At 42.8% G+C, this 17,625-nt stretch overlaps 1 protein-coding gene across 2 annotated transcripts; it reads left to right on the top strand.

The window, feature by feature from the left end:
- Positions 1 to 6,693: 6,693 nt before the first annotated feature.
- LOC147326754 (uncharacterized) lies at positions 6,694 to 9,382 on the top strand. Of its 2 annotated transcripts, XM_086302669.1 has the most exons (7): positions 6,694 to 7,079; positions 7,198 to 7,268; positions 7,441 to 7,617; positions 8,174 to 8,235; positions 8,312 to 8,374; positions 8,459 to 8,518; positions 8,601 to 8,845. In XM_086302669.1, the coding sequence occupies exons 1-7, from the start codon at positions 6,907 to 6,909 to the stop codon at positions 8,826 to 8,828; spliced, it is 834 nt and encodes a 277-aa protein (XP_086158795.1). In that variant the 5' UTR covers positions 6,694 to 6,906; the 3' UTR covers positions 8,829 to 8,845. The 2 variants fall into 2 exon arrangements, with proteins under 2 accessions (XP_086158795.1, XP_086158794.1); XM_086302668.1 differs by lacking the exons at positions 6,694 to 7,079; positions 7,198 to 7,268 and having other exon boundaries at positions 7,278 to 7,617; positions 8,601 to 8,732; positions 8,815 to 9,382.
- Positions 9,383 to 17,625: the final 8,243 nt, after the last annotated feature.

Here is a 17,625-nt window from a genome sequence, read left to right as displayed (position 1 = left end):
CTTACGACACCAGCTGTCTGCCATCTATAATCCAGTTTTGAGTTCCCTCCCCAGATGCCTGAACGCCCACTCACATCCTGGGCCATCTGACCTCAGGAATTCGCATGATAAGGTGGGGCCAGGTTTCACAATGAGCTCACCCGAAACTCTGGCTGATTGGGACCCACACCCAGTTTCACACCTTGGCTCAGGCGATTAGAGGATCATCAGGGGGTCCTTTTGTCCCTCTGTGGGGGGAAACTCCCACTAGGTTTATATCTGGGACTCTCCACCATTTGACCTTAGAACTGAAGAAGCTTCTCGGATGAGAGGTGAAACGTCTTCAAGCAACTTAAAGAAGTCCAGACGCTTTTCTTTGCAAGCTCCTTTGACTATGATGATGGCAGATTCTTAGCAGGAGTTCTTACAACGCTTGACAGCTCTTGGAGAGGAGCAGATTTCATCTCCCAGAGGGAAAACAGGTTTCTAGGGTGCGCTTGAGTGGCAGCAATCCAGCCAGTTTTCCAGTTTCTTGAAGTTTCTTCATGAGAGCCATTCAACAGGAAATCAGCTGCTCAGTGATGCAGACAATATGCCGTTGCTTCAGTCTGACTTGTAAAGGAGCACGAAGGTGGATTTTGATGGAAGATGCTTCTTTCACTGACGTTCTGCTTGCAGTCTGATTGCTTGAGAGACTTTCGGGTAAAGATTTTAGTGTGCAGTCGTCATTAGAAGGGGATGTTCTTTGCACAGGAAATGGTACAGAGCCATTTCCAAACGTATCCCAAACCAAACCTGTAAGTATCAGACTGATGAAGTATTTTCTTCTTTACATTTTATTGATTAATATTGATTTTCTGATCATTTCTTTGTTGAAGGTGATTCTTCATGAACAGCCTTGTTTTAAGCAGTTTCCTGATACAAAAGATGAGTTTGGGATCAAAGACAATGGCAATCACCAAACACAGTGCTGTGCACTTTGGCCAACCACCTTAGATTTGTCTTTAGCTTCGACTGTAGCCACGCTGCCGTGTTTGTTCCACGATCTAACCTTTTTGGGATTTGCCCGCTTTCCAAGAGCTGTCAAGCTTTGCAAGAAGTCCTGCTAAGAATCTAAGCAGCTCACCAGCAATTAGCAACTGATTCTGCAGTTACCTCTAGTTCTGATTTTCATTTCCATTTCTTAGCAAGTAGCACCCAGCTAGCTTAATCTACTGAACACCATCTGCTGTCTATCTGCCGTGGTGCTCAGTTATAGGTCCTTTATTACTTTTCACTGTAGATCGCACACAAATAAAATAACAAATGTAACAAGGTTACTGAATAGTGTGTTTAGCAATAGTTTTGTTAATGTATTAGCTGAAAGTTCAAGTGTTAGGGGTGTAGAAAGAAAGGAAGGTAGAACAGCTCCCTGTGGAGTTTTGCCCCAAAGCATTTTATTTCAGAAACTCTATTTTTGCTCTCAGCTGTCAAAGAGTGCAGGGATGATTTGGCAACCTGTTAATGGAGAGTTACAAGGCTGGTCTTACAGCCTGTCTATGCACCATGTAAGAGAAAGTGGTGACGACAGCAGTAATGTAGGCCTGATTCATAATATGTAAAAGGCAATGATGGCCACCACTGTGCCGCTAGTCACATTATAGTCAGTGTAGCCATCCCGTCACATCAGGGCAGATTAGGAGGTGAGGATGAATGAGGAAAGGACGGGTGCAGGTAAGCATACTATAGCTTTATTGGTGAGAAGCATGAAGGATGACACACCCATACTAAGGCACATTTAAAAGCTATACTGCCCTGCTCCCCCCACGGCACCACTGCAGACACACAGATGAATATATACGCATGCACGTCCACGGTGTGACAGGCGTAAACGCTAGCTGTCTGCCCATAATGGGTTCTCATGGAATAAAGCCCTCTTACACAGCTGTGCCAGAAGGAGAAACGGGGAAGAAACCAAGCAAGGAATGATGGGAAGAGCGTGAGGAATATAGCAACATGGGTCAGAACTAGATGGAACTGGTATTTATTTTATTAATTAAAAGAAAAAACAACAGACAAACCTACAGCCAAACATTTTAGCAGCGGTAACAGCTGGATTAAGACACAGCAACAGTCATTCACGTGTTAGACTGCAGGTTGGTCCAATACTTTCACACAGAGAGCATGGACTATTATACCATGTTGTGCACAAATCCTACAGGCAATATAAGTGAACTGTCACAAAATTCTGTAGGTGTTTGGTGTCCAAAGGATGAAAGTTTTGATCCACTAATGGATGGAATAAATGGAATAATATTAATATTATTTATTGACTCAGACTTCTGATTGATGATCCATCAAGAAAGGTTAAAGCCCACTAACCATCACCTTAAGGGCTAAAAGTGACCGGACTGCAATTTTTAATACAATTCAGTTTTACTCATACAGCCAAATCACAACAACAGTCGCCCCAAGGCTCTTTATACTGTAAGGTAGACCCTACAATAATACATACAGAGAAAAACCCAACAATCATATGACCCCCCTATGAGCAAGCACTTTGGTGACAGTGGGAAGGAAAAACTCCCTTTTAACAGGAAGAAACCTCCGACAGAACCAGGCTCAGGGAGGGGCGGGGCCATCTGCTGTAGGAGAAGGAAGACAGGATGAAGACATGCTGTGTAAGAGAGACAGAGATTAATAACAGGTATGATTCAATGCAGAGAGGTCTTTAAAATTTGCAGCAAGGCTAAAGTGAAAATTAGAAAATAAAATAGATATTTATTTGTTTATTTATTCACTTATTTGTTTTAATTTATTTTCTTTACTAAAATAATATGTTACCACTGCTATTTGGAAACAGTGGTAACTGCTAAATTTGCTTTGGTATTAAGAAAAATAAGGATTTGAGTTAAATAAAGATTTCTCCATTTCATTGGGCTGCTTAACTGACAACAAAACTTTAGTCCCACTTATTTTTCTGCAGCAGTTTGTAGCAGTTTTCCTCTTATCAAACCAAATTCCCTCCATTTCCTGAGGGTTCAATTCTACAAGAAAGTTTGTGCATGAACAAAGCTACAGCTGTCACTACTGTTGGTAAAAGCACCTCAGAAAATTGCTTGCATGTACTGAGTGATATTTCAGAGCAGTTAATTTCCCAGACAGGAGTTCAAATGCCTCATTTTATAAATTTAAGATTGAGCAATAACCATTTAAGAGATTCACAGGACATTTCTGTGTGTGTGTGTGTGTGTGTGTGTGTGTGTGTGTGTGTGTGTGGACATGAAGGCACGCTTAGATAGAGAGCTGAAGTAATGAATTATTAAACAATAAACCCGAGCACTCAGCCTCGGGGTCTCTGCCTCTGTGCTCTGGGACAGGCATGATCAGCACAGGTCAACAAGTCTGCTAGAGTTAATGAGAGTTAAAAGCTTGTGTAACTACTTGCAATATGATTCTTAAGGAACTATAAGCCATTTTTATTTTAAATGATTACAGTGTAGTCTTCTGAAACGTGTGCCACCGTTCACAAAAGAACAATTCTTCACTTTCATATTCATCATCTTGTTTGAGTCACTGCTAAATTTGGGATGAAGAACTTAAGTGCAGAAGGCCTGGCAGCAACCAGCTGTACGACGTGTTTTTGCCAGTCTCATTAAATACAAGATACAAGATCTGTGATGTTTTAGTGTTCTTCAATGGTCAACTTCCACGATTATGTGCAAACTTCACCCAATATTTTCAGTGAAGATGACGACTTCTCATCTTATTGTACATATTAATCCTTGGTCCTCTCTCAGTTTATGTTAAATCCTCTATCAGGACTTTAGGTGTCACTTTTGACTCTCACATTGGATGGGCATGTGAATTCTCTGGTTCGGTCTTGTTTTTGTCATTTAAGAAATGTGGCTAAGTTAAGCCCTATTTTATCTCACTCTGAACTGGAGATTGCTATACTTGAGATTGCTTATTTCCTCACGCTTGGACTATTGTAACTCTTTGTTTATGTGTCTAAGCAAAGGTTCCCTGGATCGTCTGCAGGCTGTGCAAAATGCTGCAGCCAGGCTTTTAACAAAGTATTCACATGTGACACCGTTGCTATTTCAGCTACACTGGCTTCCTGTTGAACTTAGAGTTCATTTTAAGACCCTGGTCTTGACATTTAGAGCCTTGCCTGGACTGGCACCAGCCTACATCTCTGATCTGCCACAGCCCGATGTCCCCAGCAGGTCCCTGAGGTCATCTGATCAGGGCTTACTTGCTATAAAACAAGCTAAGATGAGAACTAAGAGTGAAGCTTTTGCCACTGTGGCCCCGAGACTGTGGCCCTCTCCCCCAAACCTTAAGAACTGTGGACTCAGTAGCTGTTTTTTAAAAAACAACTCAAAACTCACCTTTTTAAAACTGCTTTTGGTTAATTTGTGCCTGTTTTATATTGTCTGTTTTACCTTTGTATTATTTGTTATCTTATGTGCAGCACTTTGTGACTCTCTCTAGAAGGTGCTATATAAATATAATTTTTTTTTTTTATTTCTTTAAATGTGACATGCAAACTAAGCTTTTTATAATTCCTAATTATGGCTAGTTTGGAGAGATATGACAGCCAAAAAACATCAAACATCAACTAAAACATTTGCACTTGGAAACACGAAGACAACAAACCCAGTTAGACCTCCGACACTTCCCAAAGCTCAGAGCTGCTGTGGCACAGGAGGCCGTCCACCAAACTCCAGACTCATTTATTACTCAGTCCATAACAGGCGTGATGAGAAATGAGAGCAGTCAGCCTCTATTTATGACTTTACTGAACTATTGTACCCGTGTGCTGGTGTAGGAATTTAATGGCCTCTTCTCTTAGCAGGTGCATTGCTGATAATGATGATATTATGTTTTCAGAAGCAAGAATATTTCTCAGTGACCTCAGACTTCTCAGTATGCAGATAATTCATGGTCTTATCTTACTAGATGTTGGCCGTATTATCCAGCCAGCTTAGAATATTTGGACTTGAATTCAGGTGTAGGAAAAAACATGACCGCCCACTTATCAAGGCACTACACACTCTATATTTCCTTTTTAAATTTCAGATTTGATGGCCTTGGCTCATTCCAGGCGTGCACACACACAATAAAACACCAGTTTATCGAGTGTAAGTGCATACACGCTGCAAACTGTGTGTCACTGGATCAGAGGATACACAAGTTTGGTAGTTGTAAATAAAAACACGTGACACTGGCAGAAATGAAGGAAGAGCTTCTCTGATGACAACAGACACGATCAAGGTTGAAACACTGCTACCTTGTATGCTCCAAGATCTCTGCAGAGCTCTTTGCACCTCGCGCTCTCAAATGTGTCAAACTGCAAAGTGTCTTGTTACTATGTTACTGTTTCTCAACACTCTGTGACTGCATTATGATAACACAGCACACTCCCCTGTGTTTCAGCAAGGTATCCTTAAATGTCCTTCACAGCAGTGATCCCGCACGCTGACAAATGCTGCGACACGTCGCGTTTAAATGTGACCCAGTGAGAGCGGGAGCAGTCTCATAAACTGGACGTCACCACACTAACGTCAAAGTTCAACGTGTGTGTGTCTGAAAGATGCCAGTGGCTGTGGGGATGCAGCAGTGTATGACTTTCAGGCAATGAGAACAGGCTGCCACAAAGGATTTACTGTATTTAAATAGTTACAAGAAAAATTCCTATTCACAGAGAACATGGTTTAGAATGGGCAGACAAAGTGTGACAATCTCATTAACCTCTATCACAGCACAAGACCAGTTGTGGTTGCCCAGTTGCCTTGGGCAGTCACATTTGGACTACTGTCAGGTCTTCTGTGCAGCCTGGTTGTTCCTGTTGGCAGCTGCTCCTTTCTCCCTGGGTGTGGAGTCTGTGCCAAGACAAACGATAGTGCTGCTGTCTCACTTACTCGCTTATTACTAAAGCATAAAACAAGTGAAGCTGAGGAAGGCTGTAGAATTCATAACTAGTTACTAAAACATAAAAAAGAAAAGCAAAAGTTTAGTTACTGAAATGTACCAACATTCATATGCAAACAGGTGACAAATTAAAGGAAAAAATCTAAGAATTTACTTTGTATAATAAGAGTCACTATGTGCCACCAGGGCAGCTTTGCAGTCTCCAGATATCTGAAGTCAGTCAACCATTGGTTGGTTAGTTAGTCCCATCCCTGCACGAGTCCATGGTTCCATTTTCTTTATCACTCATCTTTATTTGGACAAATGTGCAAATTTACTTCATAAAAAAGCCAAACATCTGTAGTCACCGTGCTGCACACAGGGTGGGCAGCAGGCCACCCCTCCCTTCCTTCCCTCCCCATCTCCAGCTGCCTCCCTCTTCCCGCTCCACCACAATCACCCACACATGCAGGGCCTTGGGGTAAAGGTGTGTCACCAGAGTGCAGGGCAGGCATCCCCCCTTCTGTCCCCTTCTGGCTGCCTGTGCCTCAATTTTAACCCCCAACTTAGACATTCACATTACTCACACTCTCATAACACATACATGCTGGTGGGCACGCTACACTGGAAAAAAGTGCAAAAATGTCTGCCTTGGACTTCAGTGGTGCAGCAGGAGACGAGCAGAGAGGAGAGGCTTTTGTGCAGAAGTGGGTCAGTGAACTCACCACACACACTCGAACAGCTGAGTGTGTCCTCAGCACATTTCCATCTGTTTTGTTTTGGAGCAGCTTCATGGTTTCAAACTTGCTGCACGAGCTGGGCCCTGTTTCAGGAAGCCGGTTTAGAAAACTCAGAGTGAAAAACGATACGCAGGGTTGAGTAACCCCGAACTGTCCAACTCGGAATATTCGGTTTCAGAAAGGCTGATAACAATTAGTTCAGTCAACGCGGAGTTGCTTTAACCCCAAGTTAAGCACGCGCACGAGGATACATAAAGCCCCGATCAGTGGAGCACAGATTAAGCGAGTCACCATGGAGACGGAGGGAAAGAAGGCGCGGTCGACGTATTTCACAGCGCTCGAGGCGGAAATTCTGATGGCAGCATATGCCGACAGCATGCACATCATGCAGAAAAAAAGTAACACAGCCGCAGCTGCAAAGGAAAGGGAGCATGCATGGCAAAACATAGCCGACAGAGTCAATGCGTGAGTGTTAATTTAAACATTGATCTAGGGATTTCCACCCATATAACACGTTATTTTATCATATGTCATTCTATTTATTATGTTATACATTTTATTTTGTGACGTGATGTGAGCGCAGGTGCAACCCAACAGGCCCCAAACGTTCCTGGCAGCAAGTAAAAATGAAATATAAAAATATAGTCCAAACAGGTAAGGTGTAATTGTATTATGAGCCATAGTGCTTGGTCTGTGTGTCCTATGTAAATCAATTGCAGTTAGAGGCTACAGTAATATACCACCTGTAAGCACATATTGAAATTATCTGAGCACATCACAAGTACACATTTGCCTACTCTGTATGCCCAAATGTGTGCCGTCACAGCCAACAGAAAAAAAGCGGAGGCCCGAAAAACAGGTGGGGGTCCTCCACCACCACCACCCACAGAGGCTGAGCAGTTGGCCCTCAGCCAAAACAGTGGGCGCCCTGTGGCCGAAGGCATCTCTGCGGGGACATCCTCTGAGGCAACAACCCCACAAGACACAAGTGCCTACATAAGGGGTAAATCCAAAACAATACATGGCGTGCATACATCCATTCTGCACAGTCACCTTGACCAAAATGAACTATGTCGTAGTGAAGTTACTGTCCTACTGACAGAGAATGACAGTCATCAAACAGTTAGGTGAATAAACAACACTGAGACACTTGGAAACTGTTAACGTGCTGCACGGGTGAGGGCCCAGGGAGAGACTCACACACACCGAGCTGCAGTGGTACGTCTTTATTATGAGCATAGCAGTGTCCTTTAATTTTGCATACATGCGTGTGTGTGTGTTAACCTCTCACAGGGTGAGCTCCCTGTTCCCAGAGACAGAGCGAGTAGTACATTCCGTACCTTTCCCAATAAGTGTAACATATGAACATATACCTTAATGCAACATAAAGCTCATAAAAGCGTTTCCACCCTGACACCTACTGATTTTGCCTTCCCTCAGTGTCGGTTGTCTCCGAGAGCATACTGACAATGAGGTGTATGGTGATTGGTATGTCTGGTAATTGCCATTTGCGCCCACATAAGTCATGAGTGACCTGTATGAACCCCATATTCTTCCAGTTGACGGTGATGGTGTACTGCATCTGGTGCAGCCCCCTGTTGAGCCAGACCGACATGCAGTTGTGAGTACTCGTAATACTCCACAGACTACATGTGTCAACAGTAGAACAGCAATGTTGTTAAATGTCTCCACCACAGGCACATGATGACGAAACAGTGACAGCTGCTACAGAGGAGGCCGCAACAGAGCCACACTATGAGGTATACAGTGTACAGTGGAAAATATAACAACTGACGACAATGTGGTACTATGATGACACCATGGACTTACTATGTCCCCGGCAGAGTGATGCTGGAAATGAAGAGGAAGAGGGTCCAGCCACTCCTACAACGAACCTTTCCACAGTGGGTTGTTCAGCACTGATTTACAACCAACCTAAGTAGGCATGTACTATGGATGCCAATGCTATGTCCCTTGTTGCAATAGCTCCCTGTGAAGCAGCTGTATAAGACATATCTGGCCAGGAAGATAAGAAAGTGCGACATGGAAATGGTGCACCTCCAGCTGCAGATCCAAAAGTCGAAGCTGGAGATTGTACTGCTGGAACAACAGTTAAGGGTGGGTGGAGTGATCATAGATGGACGAATCATGTCAGTGTTTGTACAACATACTAATATACGCATTTATTCTTTGTGTACAGGACATACAGGGTGACCAATAAAGGCAGTTGACCACAGTATCTGTGTATTTGTCTTGTAACATGTTGGGTTGACGGGTCACAGGAAATGGTTGTGGCATATGGTGTCTCTGACTGCTCTTCCATCCTGTACGTTCGTGGGTGGGTCAGGATGTTCATCGTGTGGATCACTGCTGTTGTCTGGTTCAGCTGGACACTGTTCACCTCTAATCGTGGCAATGTTGTGTAGGATCACACATGCCACAATGATGTCACATGCCCTTTCTGGGGTGACCCTGAGTCCACGAAGGCACTGGAACCGGGCCTTGAGCATTCCGATGGTCATTTCAACTCTGGCCCGTGTCCTGCAATGGGCCAGATTATAACGCTGCTGTGGGCCCGGTTCAGGGTCAGGGTAAGGGGTGAGCAAATAGGGTAGACATGGGTACCCCCTATCACCAAGCAGGTGGCCAGTGAACTCTCCTAGGACAGAAGAATACATGTCAGTGCAAACGTCCCTGTGGCAATTGGTCTCTGTATATTTCACAGTTACTTCGACCCACCATGTCCAAATTTGGTGCTCAGTGTACATTCCCGGAAGATTCGTGAGTCATGGACAGAGCCTGGCCACTTGGCTTCCACATTTGTGATAATGTTGGCAGCATCACATATGATCTGCCCAGTGCAGAGAACACATATTAGCATCCATTACCATGATGCCATCACTTGTTGGTGTGAAATGCTACAGGGAATTATGTACCTGTACATTGATGCTGTGGACGGACTTCCTGTTCACATAGTCTCCTTCATTTGCTGAGGGTGCAATGATTGGGATGTGGGTGCCATCTATACAGCCAATCACGCCTGGGAACCCTGGAAATTTATGTACCATTTGAGTGGTAGTTCACGTATCACCACATCATGCATTGAGTTTTGTTCATCCTGATACCTGCAATTTTGTGGCATCCCTCTTTGATAAATCTTGTGGGTCTGTGACCGGGGAACACCACAAACGAGTGCAGGAGACGTTTCAGTGCTACTGTAACATTCCTGACTGCCCGACAGACGGTAGCCTTGGAAACGTGCTCAGCGTCACCGATATTGTACAGAAAGCTCCCGTTTGCAAAGAAACGGAGTGCGGTACAAAGAATATGTAATGGACTGAGCGCATGTCCGCGATGTGTCACATGCGCAATATTAGGCCTGAGGATGTTATCCAAATAACTTATTGATTGTGCTGAGACACGGTAACGTTCGCACAGGAAATCATCAGGAAATGATAAAATGTCCAAACGCGCTCTGATCACTCTCTCCCGGCGGAGAGCTCTGCGGAGAATTTGGGCTTCAAGATCTACTGGCTCTTCAAGGAAGGGACACGCCATGTCTGACACTTCCTGCTGTCAGGTTTCCGACAAAGAGGCGGGGTCAGTCAGGGTTAGTTGTAGTAAACCTGCTAGGGGGCAGGTTAGCTTCACGGCGTGTGTCGTCATAGTGACTCACTGAGGCTTCAGCTGAACTCGCTTTGTGAAACCGAAAACCCAGAGTTTTCGTTAACTCAGGGTATACTTACTCAGTTTTTCCACTAAACCGGCTTCCTGAAACAGGGCCCTGATGAACGACTTCTGTTTCGTTTCTGACAGGAGGTGCGCTTCCCACGTCTCACCTGCACAGCCCGTCAGTGTCCTCAGTCATGCTGTTACCACGATTTCTGCACAAGCAACAAACTGCTGTGAACCGAATAATTAAACCGAGTTCACCCTGCAGTGTCTCGTCGGCTCGTCCAACAATTTGGAAGTCGTCATTTCAGCTTCAAGAGTGTTGCGAGAGTGTCTGATTGATTTTAGCAGTGCTGCTTGCTTTGGTTGGATCGTCATCTTTCATCCTGGCTGAGAAGAATGCTCAGCTACTGTCTGTGCCATGCGTCTGTTGTTTTTCAATAAATGTTCACAGGGGGACCTAATATGCATTTAACCAGGTGGGGGGCAGGTTAGTGGGAAAACAACGACCTTTCATTTGAGTTTGAACAAAAAAAATGGTACACAGAGAGACGGAAGAATCTAACGAGCAATTAAAATCCATAAAACAGGAAGTCAGCAAAAAAGTAACATATGAGATTCAGAAACGGTGGGGAGGTGTAATAATGACCTGATAAAAACCGAGGAAAGGCACCCTGACTAAATATCCATAAGGTATGGGTGGACTCAACAGAAAAGACCAATAGGAATTAAACTTCAAAATAAAACAGGAAGTGAACTTTGACACAGAAGAGGAGAAAAAGTCCTCAATGACCCAAATGAGGAAAAGAAAAAAACTAAAGTAAAACTGTATAGTTTTACAGATGAATTACAACAACCAGAAATTTGAATATTCATGTCTCACTGCTTTTACACAAGCAAAGACAAATGAGGTATTTAATGCTTTGTGGCACACATTACTGTTGTATAGCTGGCTAATGAAGACGAATGTGTTATTTTAACCCTGTTTAAGCAACCAAACAGCAAAACGCTTTGTTTGTGTCTGTGGAAGTCAGCCATGTGTGATAGAAACCTGTTTGCATCCTGCATTCAGGGTCACTGATCTGTTCTGAGGCCTCTTTGTCTTAATGTGCAGAAAGAGAGTGTTGCTACAAACTCAGAGTATCTGTTCACCTTGGCTTTCCACAGATGAATGTAGGAAGTCTTTTTCAAGCATTTTTACTTCCACAGACTGCCTCGATAAATACCTCTCTCGACCTGCTGCGACCTAATAAAGAGGTAAGAATCCACTTTATGAGATAGAGACAATAAAAGTTTGAAAGGTTCACTCGTGATTGACGTTCTGCAGGTAAAAACACACAAAGGGGGAGATAGCAAGAGGCAAAGTCAGCAGGCAGGCTTTGGGAAGTGAATTTCAGTCTGAGTGCGCCACAGGAGCCCTGCGACTGAGTGGAGAACACGTTAGCAAAAGGGTTTAGAGTCAGGTGAGGCTGGGGTTACTACAAGGCCAAAAAATCTTCTTGTAGAGATCCTCATTTTAGGCGTGTGAACTCGTGTCTTTAGAAGCACGAATATTTTGTCTCACCTGAACTTGAAGAGAAGCAGTTTCGAGAGAAAAGCGTCTTATAGGTGTTTCAGGTTAGGATGGAGGAGCTTTTATCTTGTAGCACTTCACTGAAACACAAACCTGCCAGGACTCTCTGAAACATCCGTTTTCACATAGCGTGCTCTGCACAAGTCTAAGTACAACAGGACAGATATGCCAGGTGCTTCAGATACATGTGCAGCTCTTTAACAAACAGATGACTCCATTTTTATTCAGTTAATTGAAATCAGGTTTTCTTCCTCGTGCATTACAGGTTAAAAAGAAAAAAAGCAGCAAAAATATTTTTTTTTTTGTAAAGTGTTTTAAAAATGTTTTATTTATCCAACAAAAGCAGTTAAAGAGCAGTTAGTTCATATTTCAGAAACAAAGACGTAACAATGTTGCTGCCAGTGACATGTATGTGCTGATGTTCTTTAACACAAAGGATATGAAAAAGCTCAGTTATTCAGTTATTAGCCAGTGTCGCACATGCACTGCAGCCCTGAGCTGATGGATGTGAGAACGCAAAATGTCAAATGCAAATCAGTCAGACGAAACACTTTTCACTCTGCTCCCACACACAGAGTTTACTTCAGAGCACCGGTCAGGTATTCTAACACCCACCAACATGCTTTTGGTGATTGATTACAAAATATTCTTTATTCACCAGAATAACAGAAAGTAAGGTAAATGTTTTCTCTTATTTTGAAAAAAATGGGGTGTGGCCTAATTTAATGATTCTTATTCACAAACATCGATTTTTGCTTTTTTTTATTCATTTATTTTTTATCTGCATTTCAAAAACTTTGAGGGACACGTGAATGTGAAAAATAGAAAAAAAAATAATTATATATATATATATATATATATATATATATATATATATATATATATATATATATATATATATATATATATATAATTATTTATTTATTTTTTCCTTGTGCTCTGTCTGTCAATAATAATAACAGCAACAAAACAATAATAGTAACAATAACAGTAATAACACAGGGCCTGACTCATTTCATTTACAGAGTCATTAGCTAAACAAGTCAATAAAGTATCTGGGAGAGGCGAGAGGACAGGACATACACTGGGAAACAGAGGAAACGGGGAGCGAAAGTCATTTCTACCAGGGTGGATCTGCTGTATTATGCACAATAATACAAACAGATGAGGAGGGAGAAGGTAAAAGGAGAAAAAAAGAGAGAAAGGAATAAGAGAAGAAAGAGAATGAACAGGACAAAGACCATAATCCTAATAAATAAACTAATATAAATGAAGATCCTACAGAATGTGAACCGTACTCTGAGTCAAACTGATGGTGGTCCTTGTTTTCCAGTTCACTAGGATTGTCTCTTTGCCAATAGTTAACGCTATGAGTAATAGTTTGGGATTGTGGACATCATCAGTAATTGTTGTGGTGTCCCCCAGCAGACAGAGACATGCTGGTAATGGGATGAGACAGCCAATCATGGTGAAAAGTGATCTAGTTACTTGTAGCGAGAACTGCTGAACAAGTGTGCAGAGCCACAGAGCATGGAGATATGTATGTGTGCATATTTCACATGGAAGCAGACCCATTTTTGGCATTTTTCGAGCAGTGCAGTGGACCCGGTGAAGTATTTTATATTGAATAAGCTGAAGGTTAGAGTTTTTTGATACATACCAGATATTTTTACAAATTTGTTGAGTAGGTTCTATAATAAATTGTTCCGAGCTACATTTGGTTTGTAAGACTGCTGTGAAACACGAACAGCAAAACACCGAACGTAGATAACAAAACGAAAACGTTGTGCATTGCTGTTCAATTCTCTTTGGTCAGTCATCTCAGCTGATTGTGACATTAGCTTGCAGCACAGGGGGCCCGGCTCCTCGTCCTCTCTGTCAGAGCAAACACTTGTCAACACAGAGGACTTTTCAATTGATCCACCCGTGAGCTGATTTAATTAAGCCCTTGTTGCAGTCAGGCATGCTCCCACATAATCAGTTCTATATTGCTGAAACAACTTGAAGAGACGATGTCCTCTGATATTAAACCGGAATTTCAAATCATGCCAGACTCATTCCAAAATGGCAAGGATATTTTGGGAACCGCTGTGTGTCACCATGATGCACTTTCAAGTTATTCAGTCACAGCTTTAAAACACAATGTCATTTAACCAGAATCCACATTAAACAAATTTCTCTGAGAGGTGAGTCATTAGGGTCACATGCACCAAGGTGTGAATTTCTTCTTTCACCCTCTGCCACCATGTAGATCAGCAAAGGAGTGGCGACTGAATCACCTGGGAAGATATCTAAAGACTGCATTATAAGCAGCTTATTGGTTGGTATCATAGGTCACCGCCTCAAAGAAAAGAGAAAAGTTTCCAGACTTGGCTTGAAAAGGCTGACATTAGAGTCCACCTCTATGAGTCTGAGGTGATGCTTCTCTACAAGAAAACAATGGATCGTTCCCTCTGGGCTGAAGCTCAGTTTGTGCCATCACACCACAAGCCTGAAGAAGACTATAAAGAGCTCGGCTCTTCACATCCAGATCGTGCAGAAATAACCTTTTCGAATTACAATGCCTACAGGTAAAGGTCTCACTTCCATGCTCTTAGTTGGGTGGTTTTAATGTTGAGGCAGTTGAGCATGCAGGATCCCTGACCTCGTAATCTTGCGAGCCACTTTAAACTACCTCTGCAAGCTGCAATGGCAACAGTTGCATGAGACTTAAAGTGGTTAGCTGTATCCTTTAAACATTTAAAACACTGTAGACTTGAAAACATCTTTGCTGGACAGAACTTATATCTGTGTACTGATGTAATAATTGCATCTCAGGCCTAAGGTCTTCCCCAAGGCAATCACTGCTCAGAAATCCGATTTTATCAAATAATTTTAATACGAGTGGAAAAGGCCTGAGGGTACACTGGTGAAAACAGCCCCCCCCCCACCCTGTGTGACCCTACAGCAGTAAAGATGCCTGGGGACCTGCCACCATCCACGCCAGTTATAAAGTGACAGACATGATGGTAATGTTCAGTCTGCGTGTCCTGAGCACAGTAACTCATAAGAGACGAGTGATGCTACAGTTTTGGAGCGTATTTTGATGAAACTGAGATGTCTTTGATGCCTGATTGCTTTGAGGATACTCATCAGGTTCACTTCAACAATTGTCTGCTTGCATTACAGGAAGACAAAGATTGAACCCTTTTAGTGGGTTTTTAGTGTTTTTCTTGCTCCAAGCACAGTAAAATCAATGACATTTTGCCTCCTTTTTGGCCAAAATGAGGGAAGAGAAAGAACGAGAGACCCAGACAGACTGACAGACAGTCAGTCAGACGAGATTGAAAGCGGCATAGACCAGAGAGCCTTAATATTTCAGATCTAATGCATTATTTATACCCTCGGCAAGTCAGCTGAATCTGCCAGAGTGCTCTTGGGTGAATGGCGAGTTTTCGATTCAGTGCCACGTGTGTGTACGTGTGTGTCTGCAAGAGTGTGTGTGCGATTGGTGGAGCAGTGGATGAAAGACAAAGCTGGAGCCTAGAGGCCCTCACTGTGAGATCCATCTGCTGGTGGTGTGAAGCTCTGAAGTTCTTTTAGCAGTCAGGTACAGCAACCCTAGGTGGTCGGCGATCATGTGTGTGTGTGTCTGCGTGCATGTGTGTGTGTGTGCGTACATGTGTGTGTGAGTGTGTGTGCTCATATAAAGTGATGCCCACCAGAGGCCTTTGAGTAAACCACTCACTGGCAGCAAAGCCATGACGGTACATTCTTATTGACTGTATAATATGCACATATGTAGACCTCAGTAAGGGCTGTATAAGAATTCCTTTGGTGGAGAGACTCTGAAAGTTATGTTTCACTTTTTCGGACAGTTACCCCTCAAGTCATAGTTTTAATTTTTTCATGTTAATAAAGTTAATAAAGCTGAATCTGAAGATGTTCGCTGTGAGTAATGTGGAAAACAGTGAAACCTGCAGCAGTCGAGTTTGTAAAAATGGCGTCACGATGTTTATTTGCAACTGCAGACGGAATACCTGTTCACTGTTTACAGAGTGAACCCTAAGACTCACATGCCACCCACATCAAGGCCCACCAGGTGAGTTTTTTTAAGTAATAATGGATATCATTCCACAATCTGCATGATGAGTTACAGTATGTCAGTGAGAAATGTGAGAATTACCTGATCGAGGGCTGGGACGTACATATTACATATGCATGTGGAACAATATCGTATTCTTAGCCTTGAGAAACTGTTGGAATGCTTTTACACTATAGTTTGGATCAAATGGGAGTTCAACAGTTGGAATCTAGACCGTTTACCCCTAACAGGGAGCAGGATACTCCTGCTTGTCTGCCAATTGTTCATTTATTTTTGAGCCTTTGAAAAGGGGGCTGTGTATAAAAATGGCTGTAATTCCTAAACCGTTATTGCGATACTAAACCTCTGGGACGTTATTAAAGACGAACAAAAGAGGCCCAGAAATGATAAAGTGTGAATGTGAAAACATTCGACTTTTAAACCCAGAGGATTTGTTCCCCTCAGTTCCAAAGATGCACACAGTGTTGTTAAAAGAAAGAGTGATGCAACACAGTGATTAACGTTTCCTCATTGTACCGACTTTTATCATGTCGATGGCATGAAATTCAACATGACTATATATTTTTTTAAATCAATACAGGCTTTAAACACCTTTTAAATATTACACTGTGTTTAATTTATATTTTACACAAAGTCCTATCTATTTGAAATAGAGTTATGTATTTATATTTATAGTTATATTGTGTCTTTCACATGGACATTCACAGCAAGAGTGGAAATTGCTAAATCAACAGTTATTCACGCTCACCGAGGAAACCCGGTGCCAGTGCCCAATCAGAACCTCTGCAATCATAAAATTGGCTAAATATGAATTGAATCTGATGATGTTCATCACGAGTATTCTAAAAAAAAAAAAAAATCAAACATGTGATGGCCCAATAGCTGACGAGTTGTGTTTTGATGATGCGTGCTCGGAGCTAAATATAACTCAAACTAAATGAAAACTACAGTGAAGCGTGTGAATAGTTGCTAATATTCAGGAACAGCCTCTGATAAAACAGCTGGCTTTAATGGAAAACACACGTGTGCACAAACGCACAGCGTTTACTGAAGCTTCAAATATGATCTGAACTGAACACCTCTGGGATGTTTCACCTTTAAGCTTGTGCACGATAAGTTTCATATTTTTATACTTGCATTTCAAAGTTTCTCACATATATGTGTGTGCGCGTGTGTGTTCATCTATACATATATGTCTAATGCAGATGATCTTACATTAATATAAATGTGACGTGTAGTACGAAAGATGACCTCCTACTGTGACTTGGATGATAAAAAATCATTTTCTCAGTCACGATTTTTAATAAAACAGGAGTGAAGCTCACTTCCTGCAGTCCCAGCACAATCTGTCACCAAACTGCTCACACTTGAACCCACAGGCTCACCTGTAGACTCACCTGTAGACTCGGCGCTCGCGCACACACGCGGTATGCCGCTCCTTACTTACTCGAACCGGTTTGGTTTCCGTTACCGCGCCGCGCCGATCGTCACTGTTTGGGTCGTTGCACTTGAGCTTCCTCACATTCCTCCCCTCCGCCCTCCTCTGTGCGCTCCAGCTGTGTGTGGGGGCGGGTAGACTCCAGCAAACCCCTCCTCCTACCCTCCTATTGGGCTGTGCAAGAGCTACGACGCGGTGGGATGGGTTGTGGGGGGTGGGTTGCTGCGTCTCACGGCTTTGCGGC

The sequence above is a fragment of the Aulonocara sp. 'chitande type north' Nkhata Bay genome, linkage group LG7 (genome assembly GCF_057382095.1).
Source record: "Aulonocara sp. 'chitande type north' Nkhata Bay isolate Kocher_YH1m ecotype deep benthic linkage group LG7, A_spYH_male_GT1.1, whole genome shotgun sequence".
In the NCBI taxonomy this organism is placed as follows: domain Eukaryota; kingdom Metazoa; phylum Chordata; class Actinopteri; order Cichliformes; family Cichlidae; genus Aulonocara; species Aulonocara sp. 'chitande type north' Nkhata Bay.
The sequence above is the reverse complement of the archived record's forward strand: the minus strand, read 5'-3'. Positions and strand labels throughout refer to the sequence as shown.